Genomic DNA, 24,674 nt, shown 5'->3' with positions numbered 1-24,674 from the left:
GCGCATATGTAGTCTCGCGTGCGGGACTATGAAAATGCAGGAGGCCATCATGCCTATCAACTGCATGAACACTCTCGCAGGAAGGGAGTGTTGGGGTTTGAAATTGAGATCAGCATTTGCATGCCGTTGATCCTCACTAAATTTGGCTGAGCTGTGGCTGCCAGAGTGTCTATGGTCGCACCTAGGTACTGTTGTACGTGTGCGGGATGGAGATGTGATTTTGGGTAATTTAGTGAGAATCCTAGACTGTGAAGAAGGTGAATGGTGCGGGACATGTGGCTGGCACATTGCTGGGCTGACTTTGCCTGAACAAGCCAGTCGTCCAGGTAAGGGTAGACGTGAATGTGTTGCCTCCGTAGATGTGCGGCCACAGTAGCTAGGCACTTTGTGAAAACTCTGGGTGCTGTTGTCACGCCGAAGGGAAGGACTTGGAATTGGTAGTGCTGCCCCTGAATAGTGAACCTAAGATATTTTCTGTGTGACGGGTGTATGGGTATGTGGAAATACGCATCTTTGAGGTCTAGCGTGGCTAGGAAGTCTCCCTGTCTGAGCAGCGGGAGAACCTGTTGTAGGGTGAGCATGTGGAAATGCTCAGAGAATGTAGTGGTTGAGGGGTCTCAGGTCTAGTATAGGTCTGAGTGACCCGTCCTTTTTTGGTATTAAGAAGTACAGAGAGTACACCCCTGTCCCCTGCTGGTGGACGGGCACGACCTCTATTGCGCCTTTGTGCAGCATACTTAGCACTTCCTGCTGTAATAATGCTAAGTGCTCTGAGGACATAGGACGGTGCTTTGGCGGTATTGTGGGTGGAGTGGAGGTTAATTCGAGGCAGTAACCGTGTTGGATAACATCTTTGACCCACCTGTCCGTGGTGATGGTATTCCACGTGGACAGGAACCGCTGGAGTCTTCCCCCGACAGGTGTTATGTGGTCGGGGGGAAGGGAGAGGGCGTTACGGTTTGTTTTTGGGGGAGGACCTGGTATTGCCGTAACCGCGTCCTCTGTCCTTTGTGCTGGAGCCACGATATCCACCTCGTGTGTTTTTATCATAGGTACTTTGTGTGCCCCCTTTATTGTAGGTTTGCTGTGACCCTTGTCCTCTACCCGCTCCTCTATTTCCGGGGCGACGAAAGGAGCCACTACGAAATGTCTGCGTTTGCAGAGCCCCCATTGACTTTGCAGTGTCTGTGTCTTTTTTTTATCTTTTCTAGGGTGGTGTCAACCTCTGGTCCGAATAAGTAGTCGGGGTTGACAGGCTGATTGAGTATGTTATTTTGAACCTCAGGTTTGAATCCGGAGATTCGTAACCAGGCGTGTCGTCGTAGCATGACGCTGGTGTTTATTGCTCTCGGAGCTGTGTCGGCGGCATCCAGTGCACACTTAATGGATGCGTTTGTGAGAAGTTGTCCCTCCCTGATGAGGAGCTCCGCTGCCTCTTTGTACTCGTCTGGTAGATGTTGGAGTAGGGTCTCTAACGTGTCATAGTGTGAGCGATCGTAGCGAGCTAGGAGCGCCTGTGTATTGGCAATGCGCCATATGTTTGCCGCCTGGGCTGCAATCCTTTTGCCGGAGGTCTCCAGAACCTTGGACTCTTTGTCCGGGGGAGGAGCATCACCAGTTGTCTGCGAGTGTGCCCGTTTGCGAGCATTAGCAACTACGATGGAGTCCAGAGGTAACTGGCCTCTAATGTACGTAGGGTCCCCAGGTGCGAGCTTGTATTTTTTCTCGATCCTGGGGTTTATTACCAGTGCCCTGGTGGTTTCTTTGAAAATGTCCTTTGCTGGCTTGAGGACACCTTTCAACATGGGCAGAGTCTTTACAGTCCTCTCTGAGGATGCGAAAGTGTCCACCAAGAAATCGTCCTCGATTGTGTCTGAGTGGAGTTGCACTCCATGATTGGCTGCGGCACGTTCAATGAGGGCGTTGAATGCAGCAGTGTCCACTGTGGGAGACGTTTTTGCGCCATAAAGCTGCGTGTCCTGTGTATCCAGAGCGGCACCTGGGTCTACAGGGTCATCCCAAACTTGATCAGGGTCCTGCTGGCCTTCAGGGTCCATATCCCTGGGGTAGGTGGTGTCGTCACCCATGTAGTCCTCTACTGCGTCCGTGTCGGAGTGCATCGGAGAGAAGGACTGTGGACCTGGGTAAGAGGTGTGGAGGCGTTCATAAAGAACTGGTTCAGATTCCGCTGGCAGTTTTTGCTTTAGCGGGATCCTGTAAGAGTCCAAAGCCTGCTTGGAAGTGATCTTCCGCTTTCGGAGCATGAGCCTGCCGGTGTCGGCGTCGATAAAGTGGGACGGTGATGTCCCAGTAGGAGAGTGTTCAGTAGATGGGGACCTTGTCTGGGTGACGTGTTCTGATCTCGAATAGTTTCGGCGCCGTGGATGGCGGCAAACCAAAGGTGATGTTGGTTGGTGCCGAAGGTGCCTTTTGAGCCTTTTTCGGCTCGGAGCCCGACGTGGCCTGGAGGGCTGCCTTTTCTCTGATGCGTTGCAAGGACGCTGCAACTTGTCGCACCTGGAACGCCGACGGTTCTTTGGCGCCGAGTGGTTCCGTAGAGGTAGGTGTGGACTTCTTTGGAGCCACAGGGTCATCGAGTCGAGGAGAGGTAGTAGCTGTCGACGGCGTCGATGATTGGACCGTAGTCGCTGCTTTCGAGGTGGATTGCGATGCAGCGGCCATTTTAACCTTGGTGGTCGGTGCCGATTGTTTCGGTGCCGGGGGCCGAGGCGCTTTGGCGGTACCGATGGCCTTTCTCTTTGGGTCGGCGCCGACATCGGCTGCAGCGAGTTCGGCACCGAAGTCCCTTTTGGGGCGGTCGGAGCCGACGGTTTTGGCTGGCGTCGAAGGTGTGGTGGTCCTCGAGCCGACCAGTGTTAGTTTCACTTTCGGTTTCTGTTGAACCGGTGCGACGATTGGTTTCGGTTTCGTGGAAGGGAAACCAGTCTTTTTGGGTAATAATGGCTCTCGCTGAATGTCCGAGGCCGGGCCAGAGGGCGGGGCCGGAGAACTGCGGGATTGATCTTGGGTAAGGCCCGAAGGCGATCCCTCGACCGGAGCCGTAGACTGACGCACTGGGACATCCTCCGTTTGGACGGGTAGGCCCTGCTCGTCACCCGAGCTACCTTCTTCGGCCCCTAAGGCCTCATCGTAGTCTCCTACCTCATCGTCGGCTTCTTCCCTGTGAAAAAGCTCTTCATCTACGTCTTCCGATCTGGAACCGTGTTCGGAAGCGGGTCTGGAGGGTATGTTTTCCACGCTTTCAACATCTTCGTCCTCGGTGCTGAAGATGTTGGTCGGGGCCGGTGCCGCTTGCTGCGCTTCAAGTCTCGCGGCTCGTCGATTCCGGAGAGTCTTCTTGGATCTGAATCGGGCACAGGCCATACATTTCGATTCGTCGTGATCCGGTGAGAGGCATTTGTTGCACACCGGGTGGACGTCGATATGTGGATATTTCGCGTGGCAGACAGGACACCGCTTGAATGGGGTCCTCGATTCCATCGTCGATGTAGGGTCGATGGTCGGATATAATGGATCCGAAAAAGTTGTTAAAGTCGCTAAACTAGCCAGTAAACTGTCGATACCGATCGGGAACAGTACCGACGCAAACTAAAGGCCTTTTGGCCTGAAGACTAAATTTTCCTAACTTGAGTCAAGATAAGCACATCCGAACCCAATGGCGGAAAAAAACAATCTGAGGATGGAGAGGATGCCCATGCGCACTGTGGTCCAGGGGAGGAGTCACCTATCTCAGGATACTTCGAAGACTCTTCCAGGACAACAACGTGCAAACATCCGGACCCAACACTAGGCGGCGATCTATGCACAGATATGAATTCAGCAGCCCACATGCCTCGAACACAAAAATTATACTTTGAGCACAGATAATCCAAAATCATTAGCATATAACACCACTACATATATCCTTCAATGTTCAAATGGTGGAATTGCATGGATCAATCAGACTGGTAACGTCGACGTTTCGACCCTAAGATGACGTGCAGATTTATACGCATCTAAAGCGGGTCTTCATCAGGACAAAAAAGTATGGCAGCCTGTAATTACAAAAGATATAATCAGAACTATGTGTGTGTATTTATATTTTAAAACGGACTAAAATGTGTTGTCCAAGGCTTAATGCTCACCTGAGGACTAGGAAAAGACAAATTAGCCTAAGGTCGCATGCGAAGATATCAGCCAACCTCTCACTCCGACTTTTCCTAGTCCTCAGGTGAGCATTAAGCCTTGGACAACACATTTTAGTCCGTTTTAAAATATAAATACACACACATAGTTCTGATTATATCTTTTGTAATTACAGGCTGCCATACTTTTTTGTCCTGATGAAGACCCGCTTTAGATGCGTATAAATCTGCACGTCATCTTAGGGTCGAAACGTCGACGTTACCAGTCTGATTGATCCATGCAATTCCACCATTTGAACATTGAAGGATATATGTTGTGGTGTTATATGCTAATGATTTTGGATTATCTGTGCTCAAAGTATAATTTTTGTTCATTGTGTATATATGTGTTTGATGTCAATTTATGTTTGATTGTTATGTCATTATGCACTATTAGTCACTGAGTATCTTGTGGCATATTTCAGTTTTTGTTGGTCAGTCCTGTACAGTAGTAATATCTATGTGGATTCGAATACAGTGAAAATGAAAATCACTTTGTGTAACCCAAATTGGTGTATTTGTGTGTGTCTTTATAACTGTATCTAATGACTATTGCAGCAGTTATCGAATACATGTAGTGTTGTTTAAACTAAGTTTATTCCCAACAGAACCACTGTTTCTGCTTTATGTACTTACCCAGGTTCTGAGGGTCACTGGGTTACCCCATTATTTCTAATGACTACTCAGTTAAGACACTAGATGGTTGGTTAACTGGAAATAATATGCATGATTTCATTGGACTTTACAATTTATTTATGAAAGAACATATATTAAGTAATTGCCCTAATGAAAAGTTGCATCAGCATTTGGTAGACCTAGGTCTAATTTCTCCCCAAGAATTGGGAAAGAAAGCAGACCACTGGGTCAAGACAAGGATGACAAAAACAGCCACTGGGGGTGACCAAAAGAAAGGGGTTACAAAACCTCCCCAGGGGAAAGGTGGTGAGAATCCCCAAGATAAACAGCCTGAGTGTTCAAAAGGGCCCCAAAAACCTGCACAGGAGGGTGGGTCCAAAAACTCTTCCCAGTCCACTAATAGGTACAGGGGAAAGAACTTTGATCCTTTAAAGGCCTGATGTCACAACTGTAATTAGTTGGGGCACTTAACTGGAGATGCTGCGTGTCCTAACAAGAAGCCCCCTAGTCCTCCTACAGCTACTACTGGTGTAGTCAGTCTCCAGATGGGATCAACAGTGTGCCCAGAGCAAATTAGGTGGCACACTGAAGCAGTTCTAGTCACAGTTGAGTTGAGTTTGCCACTTTAGCTGTGTGGCCACCCAGCTTAAAGCAATATTTGCAATACCCCTGGATCAATGGGACTAGAATAGATGCCCTGAGGGATACAGGTGTCAGTGTCACTATGGTGAGAGATACACTGGTTTCCCCAGAGCAACACCCGATTGGGAAATCTTACCCAGTCACTAATGCTGACAGTGTTACTACTAGCCATGCCATGGCTATGGTGACATTAGACTGGGGGGGGGGGGGTGATACTGGTCTGAAATGGGTAGTGGTCTCTCCAAAGCTTACAGCTGCCTGTCTGCTTGGTAAAGACCTGGAAACCTCAACATGGGCTGAGGTAGAATTAAAAACCCATACAGCAATGCTGGACACATCCCTGAGATTGTGTGTGAAAAGAATAGGGCACAGAGCCAAAAAACCGGGTGAGAAAAGTGTTGGAGCCTGAAAGAATGGCCCAACCTTCCAAGAGACAAGGTAAGAAGGCTGGGAAACCAGCTTCTGTACAGCAAAAGGATCAGGACCACTCTCCTCAGGGTGAGGACTTGGAAACCCCAGAGGGAACTGAGCCCATGGAGCTTGACCCTTACCAGGTTGAACTCCTAGGTCCAGGGGGATCCTTTAGCGAAGAGCTGTGCCTTGGACAGCAGGACTGCCCAACTCTTGAAAGCCCGAGGCAGCAAGATGCTGCACAGGAAAAGGGAGATGTCAGTGGTACCCACAGAGTCTATTGGGAGGAGGGACTACCATACACTGAGGCCAGAGACCCCAAACCCTGGAGCCACTAGGAGAGTGGTAGTGCCTCATAAGTACAATGAGTTCCTAATAGCTCATGACATCCCCCTAGCTGGACATCTGGGACAAAATAAAACCTGGGAAAGGCTAGTTAGCCACTTTTACTGGCCCCAGATGTCTCAGAAAGTAAAGGAGTTTGCCAGCTCCTGTGTCACCCGTCAAGCTGTGACAAAACAGGTGGACACCCAAGGGCTCCCTTTATTCCACTACCAGTGGTTGGGGTTCCCTTTGAAAGGGTAGGTGTGGACATATTAGGTCCACTTGAACCTCTCACAGCATCAGGAAACACATTTATACTAGTGGTAGTGGATCATGCCACTCCGTATCCTGAGGCAATTCCCCTTAGGACTACTACAGCTCCTGCATAGCCAAGGCCCTCATTGGTTTCTTCACCAGGGTAGGGTTTGCTAAGGAGGTGGTTTCAGACAGAGGGTCAAAACTTCATGTCTGTTTACCTAAAACACATGTGGATAGTGTTGAAAGTGCAGTATAAGTTTACTACACCCTATCACACACAAACCAATGTTCTTGTTGAGAGGTTTAACAAGATACTGAAAGGCATGATTATGGGGCTCCCTGAATAGCTCAAAAGGAGATGGGATGTCCTATTACTATGCTTGCTTTTTGCCTACAGAGCGGTGCTTCAGAAGGAAGGAGGGTTTCCCCCTTTGAACTTCTGTTTGGCCATCCTGTCAGGGGATCACTCTGCCTTGTAAAAGAGAGTTGGGAGAAGCCTCTCCAAGAACCCAAACAGGACATTGTGGGCTATGTACTAAGTCTAAAGACCAGGATGGCAGAGTACATGGAAACCGCTTCCAAAAGTCTTGAGGCCAGCTAGGAGCTCCAGAGGTAGTGGTATGACCAAAACGCTGCACTGGTAGAATTTCAACCAAGGCAAAAGGTGTGGGTTTTGGAGCCAGTGTCACCAAGGGCTCTCCAGGACAAGTGGAGTGGCCCTTACCCCATCTTAGAAAAGAAAAGTGAGGTTATCTACTTGGTTGACCCCAAAAAGGTGATCCCTGTGAACCACCGTAAGCTTTACGTTGACAGAGCAGACATCACCATGCTGATGGTGATTGATGAGGATCAGGAGACAGAGAGTGAACCTCTCCCTGAACTCCTCTCTTGCAGCCCCAAAGATGGGTCAGTGGATGGAGTTGTCTACTCAAACACCCTCTCTGCCCAACAGCAGGCTGATTACAAGCAAGTCTTGCAACAGTATGCTAAGCTCTTTTCCTTGTTCCCTGGTTAGACAAACTGGTGTACCCATGACGTGGACACTGGTGACGGTGTACCTGTCAAGAACAAAATCTATCGACAGACTGATCAAGTCAAAGAAAGCATCAGAGCTGAAGTCAGCAAGATGTTGGTGTTAGGGGTTATTGAACTCTCTGAGAGCCCCTGGGCCACCCCAGTGGTTCTAGTCCCCAAACCTCATCCACAGGGTGGAAAGAGAGAAATTATGTTCTGTGTGGACTATAGAAGGCTCAACTCTGTTACAAAGACAGATGCTCACCCTATTCCAAGAGCAGATGAGTTGATAGACAAATTGGGTGCAGCCACATTTCTAAGTACCTTTGACTCAATCAACTGCAGGGTACTGGCAGATTGCCATGGCGCCAGAAGCAAAAGAAAAGACAGCATTCTCCACACCTGATAGGCATTATCAGTTTACTGTTATGCCTTATGGTCCAAAGAATGCCCCTGCCACCTTCCAAAGGTTGGTGAATCAAGTCCTTGCTGGATTGGAGTCCTTTATTGCAGCTTATCTAGATGATATTGCTGCCTTTAGCTCTACCTGGCAAGATCACCTGATCCACCTGGGGAAGGCTTTAAAAGCCCTGCAAACTGCAGGCCTAAATATCAAGGCATCCAAATGCCAGATAGGGCAGGGAACAGTGGTATACTTGGGCCACCTTGTTGGTGGAAGCCAAGTGCAACCCTTACAACCCAAGATCCAGGCCATACTGTACTGGGCAGCACCAAGAACACGGACCCAAGTCAGGGCATTCCTTGGCTTGACTGTGAACTACAGGAGGTTTGTGAAGGGATATGGGTCCATTGTGACTCCCCTCACAGAACTTACCTAAGAGGATGCCCAAAAAGATAAACTGGACAGTTAGCTGTCAAAAGGCTTTTGACATCCTGAAAGAGGCATTAGGTGTGAACGAGGTGTACAAACTGCTCCTAGAGCAGGAACAATGGCCTGGGACTGGGGGAAGTGTTTTCTTCCCCTGGCAGAAAGACCAGTTAGGGGCGCTCAGGAGCCTAATTAACTTGAACAGTACAATAAAAAATAATTTATAGAGCAGACAGTTGCCTCCGAAGAGGCGTCCTGACGCTAGCGGTATAGGTCAGTAAGAAGATAATCAGACTGTAGAGTTAAAAACAAAGGTTTTCAGATTAAAAAAGCAAGCCGAAGGTTAAATAGAAGGGCATTCCCAAGCTTCGCAGTAAGGAAAGCCAGAGGTCTTCCCACCTCTTCTTGCTTTACAAACCTGAGGAGTCTAAAGTAGTCTTTGACTGCTAGTTTTCAGAGATCTGGATTGAGATTAGGACTTAATTCTGCAGCTAGTGAAGATGTCAAAGATGGGACGTTATGGGTTGAAAAGCAAAACATTTCAAAATCAGTCGAGCAGCAGCATTTTCCATGATCTCCAGACGATGCAGTGAGTAAGCAGGTACGCCCAGATAAATACTGCTGGCGTAGTCCAATTTGGATGTCACTTAAGAGTGAACAATGATCTTGTGCGTCTCCTTGGGCACAAGATGTAACCATCTCCTTAGGGATTTAATAGTGGCAAAACAGCTGGCCGATACGGTTTCCACTTGAGGAGCAAAGGAAAGATCAGTGCCAAAAAGGATGCCAAGGTTCCTGGCAGTTGATGCAGGGGAAGGAGAAACCCTGAGCTCCTACGGCCACCAATTGCATCAGGATGGCACACAGTACCAAAAAAGAGGACGTCTGTTTTATCAGAGTTAAGCCTGAGGTAATTATTACTCATCCAATCTCCAACAGACTTTAAGCCCATTTAAGGATAGGGAGTACTCAGACGTTTTTCCCATTCCCTGGAGGGTGAACTCTACATAAAGCTGGACCCTCACCCAGCCATTGTTAGAACACCTTCTGGGTCTGCAAAAGAACAGAAAAGGACACCTCCTGCTTTCTGCAATCTGTGAGAAACTCTTACGGATTGAACCAGCTCTGCCTAAAACCTAGGACAGAAAAAAGTGGACTCATCTGACGGACCTCCTGTGCGACTACAGGAACATAAAAAGCTTCAATAGGCAATTTCCCTACAATTGCCAGCTGACCAAGGGGAACTGGAACTTGGATTGGAATTTTCTGGTTGCCTCAGTCTTGCACACTGAGTCTCTCTAGTTGCCCCACCTTAAGGTACTGGAGGGCTTACAAGTGTACTTTTGTGGTTGTTTGGGGACAAGAAAACATTTTGGAAACTTGTGCTCCAGAGCCAAGTTGATCTACCGCGAAAAGGACCCAAAAGCAATTCTACTACATCAGAGTGAATTTCAGATTTATCCTCCATTTAAATGCTCAGGAATTTAAGGGAGCTTTGGGACCTGACTTGGGATAGGCTCGGAGTTTGGATGAGGGAGTCGGAGTCAAATTCTTCGAGTTTAGATGGCACAACTTCGCCCCAGAAGGGCAGTGACAAGTAGGAGAGGACTCCTGTTTGGGACGCCATATGCTTATGGTGAGACACCTCTTCAACTTACCCGAGAACTAAGACTTAGAGTCGGACTGGTATCTGGAGTGTGAGCAGGGCCAGGCTTTGGAGGAAAACCAAACTAGTTTCTTGTGTTTGGTGATGTTCAGCTTCACCTTGCACTCCTTGATGGCATTCAGATAAATTAAGGAATATTTGTCACACGACTAGGTCACAATTGGACACTAAACATCAAAGGCAAACGTTGTGGGTTTAGTAACCAACATCTGCTTCCTGCAATGGCAGTATGGCTTGAAGCCTGTGGTCTTTGGGGGGAGACATCGTCATAGCCTACTATTTTGAAAAAAAATTCAGGTTAAGACATTGCAACAAAATGTTTGAACGTTTTTCCAGATCCACATCAAAGGCGCGGAAACAAAGGATCTAATGTACTCGCACAGGTGGCATCCATATACAGCTCTGTCTTGGTGAGTAATCTGTAGTTATAAGTATCCATCAGAAATAAGTCTTGGTAAACTCATATTATTTTCCTACAGATGAGAGGAAAATATATGAAAAAAGCATGCAGTTCCGAAGGAAAAAAGAAGCCTAGTCGGCCCAAGTAAGGCTCTAGGATCTTCTCTCAGTTCACAGAACATCCCTCTTAGGATACACAAGCCCTCACCTACCAAGGTGGCAATCTTCACCATTGGGCCATGCTCCTCGTTGGGCGGACACTGGAATGGGGCTCTTTGCTGGAGATGTTTTAATGTTTCATCTGTGTGACACAGCGCACTGACCTAGCATGTGCTTCGGCACAGGAAGACTGAGACTGTGCTAGATTTTGAAAATCAAATGTGAGGTCACTTGCGGAGGTGTAAACTTATCTGTAGTAGGGAGATCCCTGAGGTTAAAGACCAGTGGTTTTAAACAGCTGGTTTATTTCTCACTGTTGGTGGTGAATGGACTGATTGTTTGGAGGTGGCATAAGCATGTACAAGTTGAGAGTAGTCTGCTACTGGGCATGCTAGAGAGGGGTGGGTAAGGAAGTCTGTTGAGAGATAATATTTTGAGGACGCTCTAATCCTATGTGGTGCACAATCAGTACACCCCCCTGAGACCCTTTTACGCATGTGTCTGCGCAAACTGTGATACAGAAGGACTCACACAAGTATATGCAGCTATTCCAGGTTTACAGAAATGCATAAAAGATTGCAAATGTTCAGAGTTACTCTGGTGCACTTCTATGGCCTATGGTGTTTATTTTCTCATAGACTAACAATTAAAATAGCAAAACAGTTTAGAAGGTCACTTACTGACAAAGCCAGGTCCAAAGTTTGGTGGATTAGGTCGAATCATTTGAGGCGTTATACCTCCTTCCTAACAAAACAAAACAAAATATGTATCCATGTTCACCTTCATGTTGAAGACTGCATTAAAGTTAAAATACAGTAAGTTTTCTAAAACATTTACAACTTCAGACTAAATTACCTGTCCAATCCCATGCTGTAGTAGATTTGGCCCTTCAATACTTTGTGCTCCAGACATCTGTTGGTTTATGAATGGAAATCTGTTTAAATTAATAAAGTTAATTAACAAAGTTACATTCCAAATTGGAAACAAGAATTGTTATATTTGAACAACCATAATTAATTGCACATATAAACAAAAATAATTGATTTCCAATTGGGTAAAATTCCAAGTGTTCATATCGCTTTTCTTTTGTACATCAAGAATATCAAGTACACAAAACGAGAAGAATTAAGAACACATTTTTTAATGCTCACTAACTGAGCTTTTTTTTGCAAGGTATATTATTACCCATAATCTAAGGTTCCCGATAACCCTAACAGGAACTCATAAATCTTAAATACTTGCCCTAAAGAAATTACTATATATCTCAAAATAAAGTACACAAAAAAGTGATGGAACGCTTGGATTAATCTAAACCAATGGTATCTACCCTGGCTGCATTCCAGTGCATAATCCTTTTGCTCGCTATGTCACCTCAGACAGGAAACAGCCCTATGCAAATCAGTCTTGATCTTACTCAAATAGGAACAGTCCAACAAGTGCCAGGTCAAGCCCCCTTTGAACGGGTACACAGGCAATCAAAGATCGATTTTGGCTTACTTAGCCCTCCTTAGTCCGGTGAAGCTTGTGTACAATAGCACAGTGAGCACAAGACCTACATCTGAACATACCTATCAGTCAATCAATCATAGTACTGATAGAGCGCACTACTTACCCGTGAGGGTCTCAAGGCGCTGGGGGAGTGGGGTGCTGCTACTGCTCGAAAAGCCAGATCTTGAGGAGTCTTCTGAAGATGAGCAGGTCCTGGGTCAGTCGTAGGTGGGTGGGGTGGGTGTTCCAGGTCTTGGCGGCGAGGAAGGAGAAGGATCTGCCGTTGGAGGTTGTACGTTGGATGCGGGGAACAGCGGTGAGGCTGGCGGAGCGGAGCTGTCGGGTGAGGGTGTAGAAGCTGAGTCGGCCGTTGAGGTAGGCTGGTCCGGTGTTGTGGAGGGCTTTGTGTGCGTGGGTGAGTAGCTTGAAGGTGATCTTCTTTTCGACGGGGAGCCAGTGTAGGATTTTCAGGTGGGGGGTGATGTGGCTGTGGCGAGGGACGTTGAGGATCAGTTGGGCGGATGCGTTTTGAATGCGTTGCAATCGTCATGTTTGGCCGGGATACCTGCGTAGAGTGCATTGCAGTAGTCCAGCCTGCTGCTGACGAGGGCCTGGGTTACCGTTTTTCTTTTTTCGGTGGGGATCCACTTGTAGATTCTGCAGAGCATGCGGAGGGTGTTGTAGCAGGAGGAGGAGACGGCGTTGACCTGCTTCGACATGGAGCGGTAGGAGTCGAGGATGATTCCCAGGTTGCGTGCATGGTCGGTGGGTGTTGGTGCTGTTCCCAGCACGGTTGACCACCAGGAATCTACAGGTTGGCCATCAGGAGTCTACAGAGTCTATTGCACACAGAGTGTCACACTGAGGTACGCATATATCTAGAATCTCGCCAAACACATTAACTTTTGGTCCCAAAAAATCCTCTCTCACCTTAAATCTGATGTTCTTCAGATTGTGAATGTGACTGTTATATACGAGACTGGAACTAGTATATGGCCAATTTTTAACATTGACTTCCAAAACTATTCTTACTGCAAGTCAGATGGAATTAAGCTTTTTATTTTTAATCTTTTAATGTCCGAGCAAGAAAGAACGTTAGATATCCTAGCAGCCTCATGAAGAGAGGCTGGTAAGAGTCCTCATGGCTCTCTTGCACTGGGAATGATGGCATCTTTTCTGATTACGTGTGTATGTGCACTAAAATAGAAGTGTTTATCCCCTTTTTTTGACTGTACAGCGGATAGAATCACACAGGACCCTTGCTTACTCTTCACAAGGATTAAACTAACCCATAAGGACTCTGCCATTTATGAATTACATCATCAATCTATGGTAGGTGAGGTTCTCTCTTCCGTTGCCCCCTCTTCTTGTTCTTCTTGTCTTACCCTCTTCCCTTTTGCAAATTTGTTTGGACAATCAATAGAACCAACACGTTGCTCGGGGTACCTCAAGCGAATGCTCTATGTTATAATAAATTACAATGTTCAATAGGATTGAATATACCCCATATCTGGAACTATTTTCCATACACTTTAGTAAAAATGTCGTTCTGTCTTGTTGTTGCTCTTTGGGTGTTTATATTTATGTATTTAGTGTTTTTATAAATGTATATTTATGTATTGGTGTATATATGTTATTTATATGTATATATTTCTCTGTTCATTGTTTGACAGCCCTGAAGAAGTCCTGTTTCAGGACGAAACGCGTCGGCTGGACTGTTCACTAAATCACACTGATGGATTGATTATATGTTTTGGAATTTCTATTTAAATGAAAATTAAAAATGTTTACAATAAGTGACCTCTGAAGAAAATTGTTATTTACAAAGGACTTTCTTATTCTTATATTGTGTATGTGGTGCACCTTTGGGTTTTTTGTAAAATAGAAGTGTAGTTCGGTGCCGCCAGGGGCTTCATGGCCAATACTTGCATTGATTTATTTACCTTTTTTTGTTTAAGCATCCTTGCATGACTAAATCATGTCCTTGGATTACAGAAATTCAAAGTCAACAGTACATTTTCTTTGTGCCAGTAAGAAACATTTTTGTGATATAAAAGGTTTTCTATATCAGTTCTAAGTATGTGTGAATGCTAGGTAGCGCACATTGTTTTCTTTTAAAGATTATCTGTTTTTTTTCCTTTTCTTTTTGTATGTTTATGGAGATTACATTTGTGTCTGCACATTTTCCCTTTCTTCCTTTTATTTTAGTGGCATATGGAGTCAATAAAAACACAGAAACATCACAATCTCGCCAATGCCAAATTTATGAGCTTTGCCAATGCTTCTATGTTAGGGTTAGTCTCTGTTGCACACAATAGTATTTCTCCTCACAGATAACATGCTGTACCTGTTTAAGGTATTAGAGATGTGTCCAAGAAAGGTTCTAGCAAGTGATGTTTAAGGTATTAGAGTTTAACATTCTCAGACTCCTTGAATGAATTCAAATATGACAACGGAGTGATTTCCAACTAACCAATTCCAGATATGTACTAAAGAGAGTTTTAAGTGTTAATTTAGCTCCATAATTTTTCACTGCAAAGTGTTATTGGTAGTGGGTTACTTACTGTGCATACTTAATGTAAAACATGCATTTTAGTGTATAATTCGGTAAGCTGTCAATTTCATGGACCTACACAGTGCATTGTACTTGTTTAAAGTGGCAGAGTCTTGCTGGCCCCACAGAAAGGTGGGGAAAAAGTAATTGGGAAAAATGATACAAGATTCATCATTGCTAGGACACATCAAACCATGATGATATTTAACAATGCTCTATATACACAGCGTCGCTTTCCTTCATATGTTTCACCAATGTGGAAGGGAAATGCCGGGTGACCATAAGGGCCTTGGGAAGGAGAAGCAGCTGCGAGAGATTTGAAAAAAACACTGCATGGTACCATATAGTTTTGCCCAGTTTTCTATTTTTTTACTTTGCCCCTCTTTCATGATGGGGTATGTGTACATGTTCTCTATAGTGTTTAGACACAGACAAGTGCCACCGGGAAGAGTGATGTATATTGTATTGTAAAATAGCATTCCCGACTACATTCAGGTTAGTCTGTGCCAACTAGTGGAGTTGAAGAGATATGTTCACAACAGGTAGATTTAAAAGACAGAGCTATAGCACAGCCCATATTCCATTTACCTATAGACAAAACTATTCCAAGAGTCTAAACATCTCTAACTGGTACAAGGGAACCGGAAAGCAGCCAAAACAGGATCAAATGGATGCATGAATCATCTATAGTTGCTTGAATTTATTGAGCATCAGATCCAAAAACACGGCTAATTTGTTGATGATAAAAATATTGTGACCACAGCATAAGCTGCAATGTCTGTCTGCATAAACACCAAGAGGCAATTACGCTCTAGCCAGCAGCATCAAATAAGTCCTGTTTTCCACCAAAGAAAAAGCAGCAAAATGCCACTGGCTGCCACTGGCTGCCAATTTTACAGTGCATTCAGTCATTAGGATAAGCATGTGTTTTTTTCTGGCCCTTATCTGAGTATTTAGTAGGTCTGTTAGAATATTGAAAGGGGACTTGGACGAGGTTGAAGAGGGTATCCACCATTGGCAGGAAGGCATCCCTAGTTCTTAAGTGGAAAGAAACTGAGTTTTTACAAATGTGCTTTACAATTCACTAACACGTCCAGCTGATGTGATGGGGATCAGAAAGACGATCTTAAAAGTAAAGGAAGTAGGAGGAAACTTGTTAGTGAGCCACTTTAAAAATCTGATAACAACTGGTGACGTAAAGAGGTATCTCTAGTCTGGCTAAACCCAGAAAGGTTGATGAGGCCTTCAGCCAGCAAGAGGGTGAATTGTAGAATGTATTGCCAACAATTCCAACACATTGATGAGCAATATTTGTTCTTCTGGAGAACAGAGATCTCTGATCTCCAGTTACTCCAGATGGTCCCCCAACCCTAGGTTGGAGGCCTCCATATTCACTGTTGACAATAGATGGAGAGGGTGAAAAGAGGGTACTCCACCACTATAGGTCCGCTGGAGCGTCAGTGGAGATTTTGATACAGTTTTTGGGATCTCCGTTGTGTAGGAACCATCGCTTGCAGATGCACCACTGGAGTGCCGTCATGTGCCAGAGTGCATGTGAGGCCAACACAGAGCGGGAGGCTAGAAGACCCAGCAGGAGTAAAACAGTCAGGACTGGAATGATCGCTCCACTCAAAACATTGGAATCATACCCTGAATATCATGAATCCACCAGGAAGGAAGGCAAGCTCAACTCGATGTGGTATCAAGTACTGCCCCTGTGAACAGGATGCGCTGGGAGGGCAGTAGGTGAGATTCGGGCTTGTTGATCTAAAAGCCCAGGTCAAACAACATCGTCTGCAAGTGGTGAGATTCCAACTCCGGATATATGGCTTTGATGAGCCAGTTTTTCAGGTATGGGGATACTGGGACTGCAACCTGTCTGAGATGGGCCACAACCATCACCTTCATTAAGACTCAACGCAAGGAAGTGAGGCCACATGGAAACTGGTAGTGCTCGGACGAGACTATGAAGCAAAGAAACTTCCTATGTGACTGCAGGATTGGGATATGGAAAAGGGCATTCTGCAGTTCGACAGACACCATCCAGTCTCCTTCCAGCACAAGTAAAACCTAAACAAGTGAAGGCATACTGAACATTTACGTTCTGAGGAACCAGTTCAGAATCCAGAGGTCTAGGATCAGGCATAGAAGACCCATCCATTTTGGGTACCAGAAAGTACTGCTGTGGAACCAAATCCACAGTACCCTTTAGGAGTAAGGATTGGATCACTTTGTTGGAGAACCCGAAGATGATCTGACGAGAGTGCATCTGGACGTGTGGGGAAAGGAGGAAGCATGATTTTAAAGGGTAGGAGATACCCTTTCAATAATTTACAGGACCCAAATGTCTGAAGTAACATCTCTCCAAGCTGTGGAAAGGAGGGACCCCATTCAACAAAGGGCTGTGCATGTGCAGGTAAGGTGGAACTAGGGCTCTTTCCCTGATGTAACTGAGGAAGAGGAGGAGAAGGAGGAAGGGAGAGAGCCTGTGTTCCTACTTTGCAATGTCCTCTATATTGTCATAGAGGGAAGTTTGCCTCTTGTTGCTGCTCTTGCTAATTGGCGAATTGCAGACGGCCTCGAAATGAAAAGCCTCTGCTGTAGCCACAGAACTTCCAAAACTGATAGGAAGCTCTGGTTTGGGTTTGGAGATCAAGGAACGCAAGTCAGGGCCTTGGTGTGCTTAAATCTCTTCATTGCATAGTCAACTTTTGCACAGATCCTTCTAAAGGAAGATCCATCAGTGTGGTCTGCACTTCTTGCGAAAATACCGAACTTGGCAACCAGGCATAGCAAAGTAAGGAGATGGATGCCTCCAAAGCTCTAGCCACTGGATCAGCTGTATTCAAGCTGATCCAGCTTAGCATCTGCTTAGCAGCAGCCTTTCCCTCCCTGATCAGCTCTGTAAAGTGTTCTTGCAGGTCCCCCCCATTAAGTGGGAATGTCAGCTTGACTTGAATCCAACAGGGTGAGCACTTATCTAGCAAGAAGATTTGAGGCATTAATAGACTTGAGAGCCATGCTCCCCGCCTTAAACATCCTTTTGGCAAACGGCTCAATTTTCTTTGATTTACTGTCCGATGGTGTAGAGGGAAAGGAACCTGGAGTCAACTTTATTGAACAAGAAGCCTGCACTACTAGACATTCCAGAGAGGGGTGGGCTGAAAGGAAGGTGGGATTTCCAGGAGCTGGTTAAGATCATGGAGCAATTAGACTTGAAGAACAAGTTACTTACCTTCGGTAACAATGTATCTGTAAGAGACATATGTAGTTATAGATTCCTTACCTTACAATTACTCCCAGGCGTCAGACTGGATCCGGAGAAATGTTTTCGTACCAGTACCCCGGCGCATCTGTCGACTGTTCGTCATCGGTGTCATGGTTGCCGGGATGACGTTGCGGTGTCTACTTAGACCCCGCCCCTGCGCACTGACGTCCATTCTGACACAACTTTCCATGCCAGAAGCGCAGAGCCATGCAAGACACTGACCACTGGGGCACACAACTAGGGCCCTGAAAGGGAGTCCCTATCCCTAGAAGTCACTTCGCACAATGGGGAGGATGGGTGGGGCGGTAAGGAATCTATAACAACATATGTCTCTTACAGATATATAGTTACCGAAGGTAAGTAACTTGTTCATCTGAAAGAGACCATTAGTTAAAAATTCCTTACCTTACAATAGATACCCCAGTAATACCAACCCCGGAGGTGGGTCTGACCAGAACGACAGAAAAAGCTGTCTCTCCGGACTTGGCTGTCCAGGCAATAAAGCTTAGTAAATGTAGGCAGGGATGCCCATGTGGATGCCTTGCAGATGTCAACCAGCGGAACTTCACATCCCAAAGCTGTAGTAGCTGCCGTCGCCCTGGTAGAGTGGGCGCGCAGTCCTACTGGAGGTTCCTTTTAAGCCAAAGAATTACAGATCTTAATGCATAAGATGACCTATCGAGATTTTTTTTTAAAAAAATCTTTTTTTTTTTTTTTTTTTTTTAAGAGTTTTATATAGCGCAAACTAGACCTGAGAAATCGGGTATCAGAGCGCTTCACATGAGCACCATTTTCGTTACAAAAGGACACATTCATATTTGTAAGGCACAGGGAGATTTAAGTGATTTGCCCAGAATCACAAGATGTTGAGCGTCGTTGCCCAGACTCGAACCCGGTTCCCCAGCTTCGAGGTCGGCCTATCTTGCCGTAAGGCTACATCCTCTCCCCAAGAGATGGTATGCTTATGCACTGCCCAACTTTTCTTGGCGCTCACATAACCCACGAAGAGTTGATTGTCCACCCGAAAGTCTTTAGTGTGGTCAAGGTAGAAAGACAGCATACCTTTTGGGTCCAGACGGTGGAGTCTCTCCTCTTTGGAAGGGTGCGGAGGCGGGAAGAAGGTGTGCAATGTGATGGTCTGACCTATGTGGAAAGAGGTAACCACTTTGGGCAGAAAAGAGGGCCTAGTACGGAGGACTACTTTGTCCGGATGGACAGCAAGAAAGGGACGCCAGGAAGATAAGGCTTGAAGCTCACTCACCCTGCAAGCAGAGGTGAGCAAGCAAGAAAGCAGTCTTCAGAGTAAGGAGAAGAAAAGGACAATTATGATGTGGCTCAAAGAGAGCACACATTAGATAAGTGAGGAAAAGATTCAAGTTCTACTAGGGCATTACGAAAGGAGGAGGAGGAAAGAGATGAGTAATGCCCTTCAGAAATCTATTAACAAAAGGGGACTTGAAAAAATAAGGCTGATCAGGAAGGCGAAGAAAATCTGAGATGGCCAAAAGATAGCATTTAAGAGTGCCCAGAGCAGAACCCTGCTGGGCCAAAGAAAGAATGAAGAAGAGAACCTCTGAAACAGGGGCAGAAAGGGGATCCACAGCTTATACCGTTTTAGTAGAGGGACGCCAAGATGACATTACAGACTTCGGGAGGTAGGTCGAAAGCTGTCAACTGTCGCCGCTCAATCTCCACGCAAGGAGGTGGAGACTGGGCAGATTTGGGTGGAGGACCGTCCCCTGCTGCTGTGAAAGAAGATCCTACTGAAGAGGCAGTCTGATCGGAGGATCGGTAGCCATGCTTAAGAGCTCAGGGTACCAGACTCTTCATGCCCAGTCCGGAGCCACAAGAATTACTTAGGCCCAGTCACGCTTGATCATCTTCGCTCCGCACTCTGCTGTAGAAGTGGTACAGGCGGAAAGGAGTACAGGAAGCCGCAATTCCAATTGCGATGAAAGGCGTTGCCAAGCGAGTGCCGCCTTGGAAACTCCAACGCGTAGAACTGCTGACATTGCACGTTCTCTTTGGTGGCGAATAGATCTAACCAAGGCTCTCCCCACTGCTGAAAGAGACCTTGTCCCACCTCAGAGTGAAGAAGCCATTCGTGATCCATCATGCACTGGCGGCTGAGTTTGTCTGCCCTGGCGTTCAGGGAACCTGCCAGGTGTTGAACCACCAGGGATATGCCCTGATGTTCCAGCCATGTCCAAAGGCGAAGAGCCTCTTGACATAGAGTCCACGACCCCAACCCACCCTGTGTGTTGCAGAACCACATGGTAGTGGAGTTGTCCATGAACACATACATTTGACAGAGGGAAGGAATGCCTTCAGTGTAAGACGAATCGCCCAGAGCTCCAGAAGGTTGATGTGGAGCCCGGACTCCGCCGGAGACCAGAGGCCTCTGATCTCCGCGTCTCCCGTGTGACTGCCCCATCCCAGAAGTGACGCATCGGTCACTGTTGTGAACTCTGATTGGGGAAGGGAGAGGGGTCTTCAGCTGACCCAATCCTGGTCTGTGAGCCACCACTGCAATGGACTTGCAGTCCCCTCCGAGATCCGGACGACATTGGATTCCCCTGATGCGGTGCCCACTGGAACTTCAGATCCCACTGAAGACCCCACATACGCCAGCAGGATGCAGGAGGCTATGAGGCCCAGCAGCTTCAGGGTCATTCTCACCGAAATCCGGGATAGAGGCTAAAACATCGGTCTCATAGCCTGAATATCCCGGACTCGCTGCTCAGGAGGATAGACCCGAAACTCAGCTGCGTCCAGAACCGCCCCAATGAAAAGGAGCTTCTGAGAGGGAATCAGGTGCGACTTTGGCACGTTGATAGTGAACCCCAGCGAATGCCGGAGGTCTGCCGTAGTCTGGAAATGGGAGACGACAGCCTGGGGCGAGCCCGCCTTCAACAGCCAGTTATCGAGATAGAGGAGGCTGGAATCCCTGATCTGCGCAGAAGAGCTGCGACCACAGCCATCACTTTCGAGAACACCCGAGGGATGCTGCAAAGGCCAAAGGAGAGCACGGTAAACTGAAAATGCTCACAAGGTCTACTGTGAACCGTTGGTAACACCTGTGGGCAGGCAAGACAGGGATGTGAAAATAAGTGTCCTGCAAGTCCAACGCTACCATCCAGCCTCCAAGGTCGAGGGCAGGCAAAACCTGAGCCAATGTTAACATCTTGAACTTCTCCTTCCGGAGGAAGCGGTTGATGTCCCTGAGGTCTAAGATAGGACGCAGGCCTTTGTCCTTCTTGGGTATCAAAAAGTAGTGGGAGTAGCAACCACGACCTACTTCTGGCACAGGGACACGTTCGATAGCTCCCTTGGCCAAGAGAGCCGCAACTTCCTGGCAGAGAAGGGCAAAATGATCCTCTGACATACGATGGAGTGTTGGTGGCATGGAGGGAAGGGTAGTCTCGAAGGGGAGGGAGTAGCCCCTTCGGACTATTTGCAAAACCCACCTGTCCGACGTGATTTTGTGCCAGTGGGGGAGGTGATGGCGGATCCTGCCACCCACTGGCAACCGGTGGCCCTGAAAGGTCGGACTAGGAAGGCTTGGAGCCTGCTGCAGAGGGGGCATTGCTGGACTGGCCCGCCCGCTGGCCCCCAGACCCACGACGCCCCCAGCCGCGCAGAGGCTAGGCAGATTGCGCGGCCCTGTAGCTCTGAATGGAACGTGGTGGGGCACCCCTTCCGTAGCCACAGAAGGGGCGAAAGGCAGACTGTGTGGGACAAGAAGTGGCAGCCAGGCCCTATGATCTGGCCTTAGCCCTTAAAACGCTCGAGCACACTGTCCGCCTTGTCACCAAACAGGCGACGGGCATCAAAGGACATGTCCAAAAGGGTAGATTGGACATCCCCAGAGAAGCAGAAGTTCTCAGCCAGGCGCAGCGCCTCAGGGCTACCAACGAAGAAACCGTTCTACCCAGTGAGTCGGTGGTATCCAGCCCACACACCGGATGGTAAACTGCTGCATCTCGATGCCAACAACAGCACGGATGAGCATGGCCTAGGCCTCCTCCGGAAACTGTGGCAGCACTTGTGCGGCCATACCCCACATCGTTTGGGTATAACTGCCCAAGAGACACGCGGTGTTCACCGACCGCAGTCCTAAGTTGGCGGAAGAAAACCTCTTCCCAAGATGGTCCAGCTTCTTGATTTCCCTATCTAGGGGGAGCAGTAGGGAATGCACCCTTTGAGGATGAGGCTTGGACCACCAAGCTCTCAGGGGGTAGGGTGTTGGGAGAGGAAAAGTGGGATGCCCGGGGCTAGGCGGTGGCGTCGGGCAATCATCTGTCCACTGGAGCCCCTGTGCTGGGCTTGGACCAAGTGCCCAGAAGGATGTCGGTGAGGGCTTCATTAAAAGGAAGCAGGGCTCCGAAGAGGCTGCTGCCGGCTGAAGCACCTCAGTCAGGAGGTTAGTCCTGACAGCCACCGTAGGAAGCTTGAGGTCCAAGGCCTCAGCCGCCCTACACAACACCACAGCGTAGAGAGCCTCCTCCTCTATAGCCACGGTAGAGGGGGGGGGGGGGGGGGGGAGGACTGGAGAGGTATCCAGGCCACTGGCATCACCCAACTCCTATCTCCAGTCCAGTTCCTCGAGTTGATCTGTAGAGGGTCAACAGACCCCTCCCAGTCCTCCTCACCCTCCTGTGACTGTCACTCAGGGCGGTAGGGAAAACTAGGAATGAACAGTGGGACAACAGTACCCTCAGGCACCGGTACAGATGTCGGTCTGGCGTCGTGTCCACATCGGGGGTGAGGCTGGGATCAACGCCGGGTGGGGGCACAACCGGCGTCGGGGCATCATCACTGGGATCGGCGCTGGGGTAGGTACGATGAGGTCGACTGGCACCGATCCGGATCCAGGACTGAGGCGCTGAGGCTGGAGCCGCCAGCCGAGTCTGCGGGGCCCGAAGGAGCGCCGGCTGAGTCGGGCTGCCCAAGATGCTATGAAGCGCTTCTTAGAGAGCTCGATGGTGGGCAGGGGAAGCTCCGGGAAAGGGAGGGAAGCGCAAAACTGAGCCGTCACAGCGGGCTCCGTGGAAGGAGCAGGAGAGTGACGACTCTCCGAGTCCTGTGTCACATCGGTCGATGGACGGGGAGAAGGCAAAGAGCGACAATGCTTCTTCACTTTCTTCTTGTGCTTTGACTTACCCGAGGAGTGCGAAGACTTCGATGACGAGTGGTGATGGCTCTGCGACCGGTCCCGTGACCTTCGCCTCAACTGGGACCTCTAGCAACGCGGAGCAAACTGCCGGGCCTCCAAACGCTTTCGGGTCCACTCCAGCAAAGACTTCGGGTTCAGGGCCCGGCAGTCGGAGCACGACTTTGGGTCGTGGTCGCGCTCCAGGCAGCAAAGACACTCAAGGTGCGGATCGGTGACCGGCATCAACTTGTAACAGGAGTCACAATGCTTGAAACCGGGCTGACGGCTGGACATCCCTCGTGCACCAGGAGTCGTAAGACTTCAAAACACGTCGACAAAAAGTCAAAAAAGGTTAGTCAAAAGGTGACTGAGGGGCACGCTCTCTCTGGATCTGAAATGGCTGGCGCGGAAAAAGAAAGAACTGACGTCAGCGCGCAGGGTCGGCATCCAAGTAGACACCGCATCATCCCGACGACCACGACGCCGAACGCGGATTCGACCGACGCTGCCTACCGACGCGCATGGGTTCTGCTACGAAAACATTTCACCGGATCCAGTCTGACGCCTGGGGGTAATTCTAAGGTAAGGAATCTATAACTACGGTCTCATTCAGATACAGCAATCAAATTGTCGGCTTACCAATTCAGTCAGTATAGACTCTGTCAGAGCTTCACTGAATGGAAGCAATGGTTCTGCCATTTGGGAGGTGGAATGCAGAACCTCGGCCGGAATGGTTGATGTGCCTCATGTGAATGGCAGCTGCAGGTCCAACATGTCCGCTGCCTTTCTGATGACCATATGATAGGAGGTTACCTTCGGTGGGGGAAGTCTAGTCAGAGATAATATTGCACACTGAGGTGAGGTATCAAGCCTACTGGCATCTTTGAGGCCAGCAAAATCCAGTACTAACGTTCCGTCCCCTTCATCATTCGCATTGGGGTTATCTTGAGTGTCTGTGTCCCCCAAAGAAGTATCTGCCTTCCTCTATTAGTATCGGTGCCTTCTGTCTGCAGCAGTGGAGCATCAGTGGCAGGTTGTCGGATGTAGTGCCAGTGGAGGTGAAGACAGTGGTCTGGGTGATGTTGGCAGCAGTCCCAGTGGCATCATGTGCGGTGCTGGAGAGATGTTGAAGTTTGACTCCAAAGAAGGAGACTGTGGAGCTACTAATGATGGTGTTATCACTCACTGTGTCAATTCCACTGGTCACTTCAAATTCAGGCCATTATTCAACAATGATTCCAGAGGGAATGGTAGGAATGACATGAGGGGCGCCGAGTGGTAGGGTATCAGCATACCACCTATTGAATAGGCCATCAGAACCAGGGGGCCAGCCGGCCCTCAGTGAGAATCATGTCTTTGTTCCACATGCTGAACATTGCGTTCTGGAACATAGTTGGATCTGTCCCAGGTGCTGGAAACCCTAGGTACAGCTGGTAAACCTGGACTCTTGAATATGGTGCTGCAGACTGTAAAGTCACTGGGACTGGCGCCAGGTCAGATGGAGCCGAAGGCGTCTGCTCCTCCATTAGTTCTTGATCAGACACCGGGTGAATCAAAGTCGTAGGTCACATCGACTTGCTTCTCGATGTGTGATGACCAGATTTGTTCTTTCTCTTCCTCCTAGAAGATTTTGAGTAAGATGGAGACGCACTCTGGGGACTTTAACCTAGGTCGATACTTACGGCAC

The 24,674-nt window shown here is 48.0% G+C and overlaps 1 protein-coding gene across 9 annotated transcripts in view; it reads right to left on the bottom strand.

Annotated features, from left to right (window-relative positions):
- KMT2C (lysine methyltransferase 2C) overlaps nucleotides 1-24,674 on the bottom strand; it is a 1,736,691-nt gene that overhangs the window by 463,511 nt on the left and 1,248,506 nt on the right. For all 9 annotated transcript variants that reach the window (XM_085632007.1, XM_085632012.1, XM_085632004.1 and 6 more), the window contains 2 exons: nucleotides 11,378-11,456; nucleotides 11,203-11,266 (listed from right to left, as the gene is read on the bottom strand). In XM_085632007.1, coding sequence (XP_085488133.1) covers nucleotides 11,203-11,266; nucleotides 11,378-11,456 — 143 coding nt within the window. The remainder of the gene's footprint in view (nucleotides 1-11,202; nucleotides 11,267-11,377; nucleotides 11,457-24,674) is intronic.

This window comes from Triturus cristatus, chromosome 10 (assembly GCF_964204655.1).
Source record: "Triturus cristatus chromosome 10, aTriCri1.1, whole genome shotgun sequence".
Lineage (NCBI taxonomy): Eukaryota > Metazoa > Chordata > Amphibia > Caudata > Salamandridae > Triturus > Triturus cristatus.
Note: the sequence above shows the minus strand (reverse complement) of the source record. Positions and strands in the feature narration are given on the sequence as shown.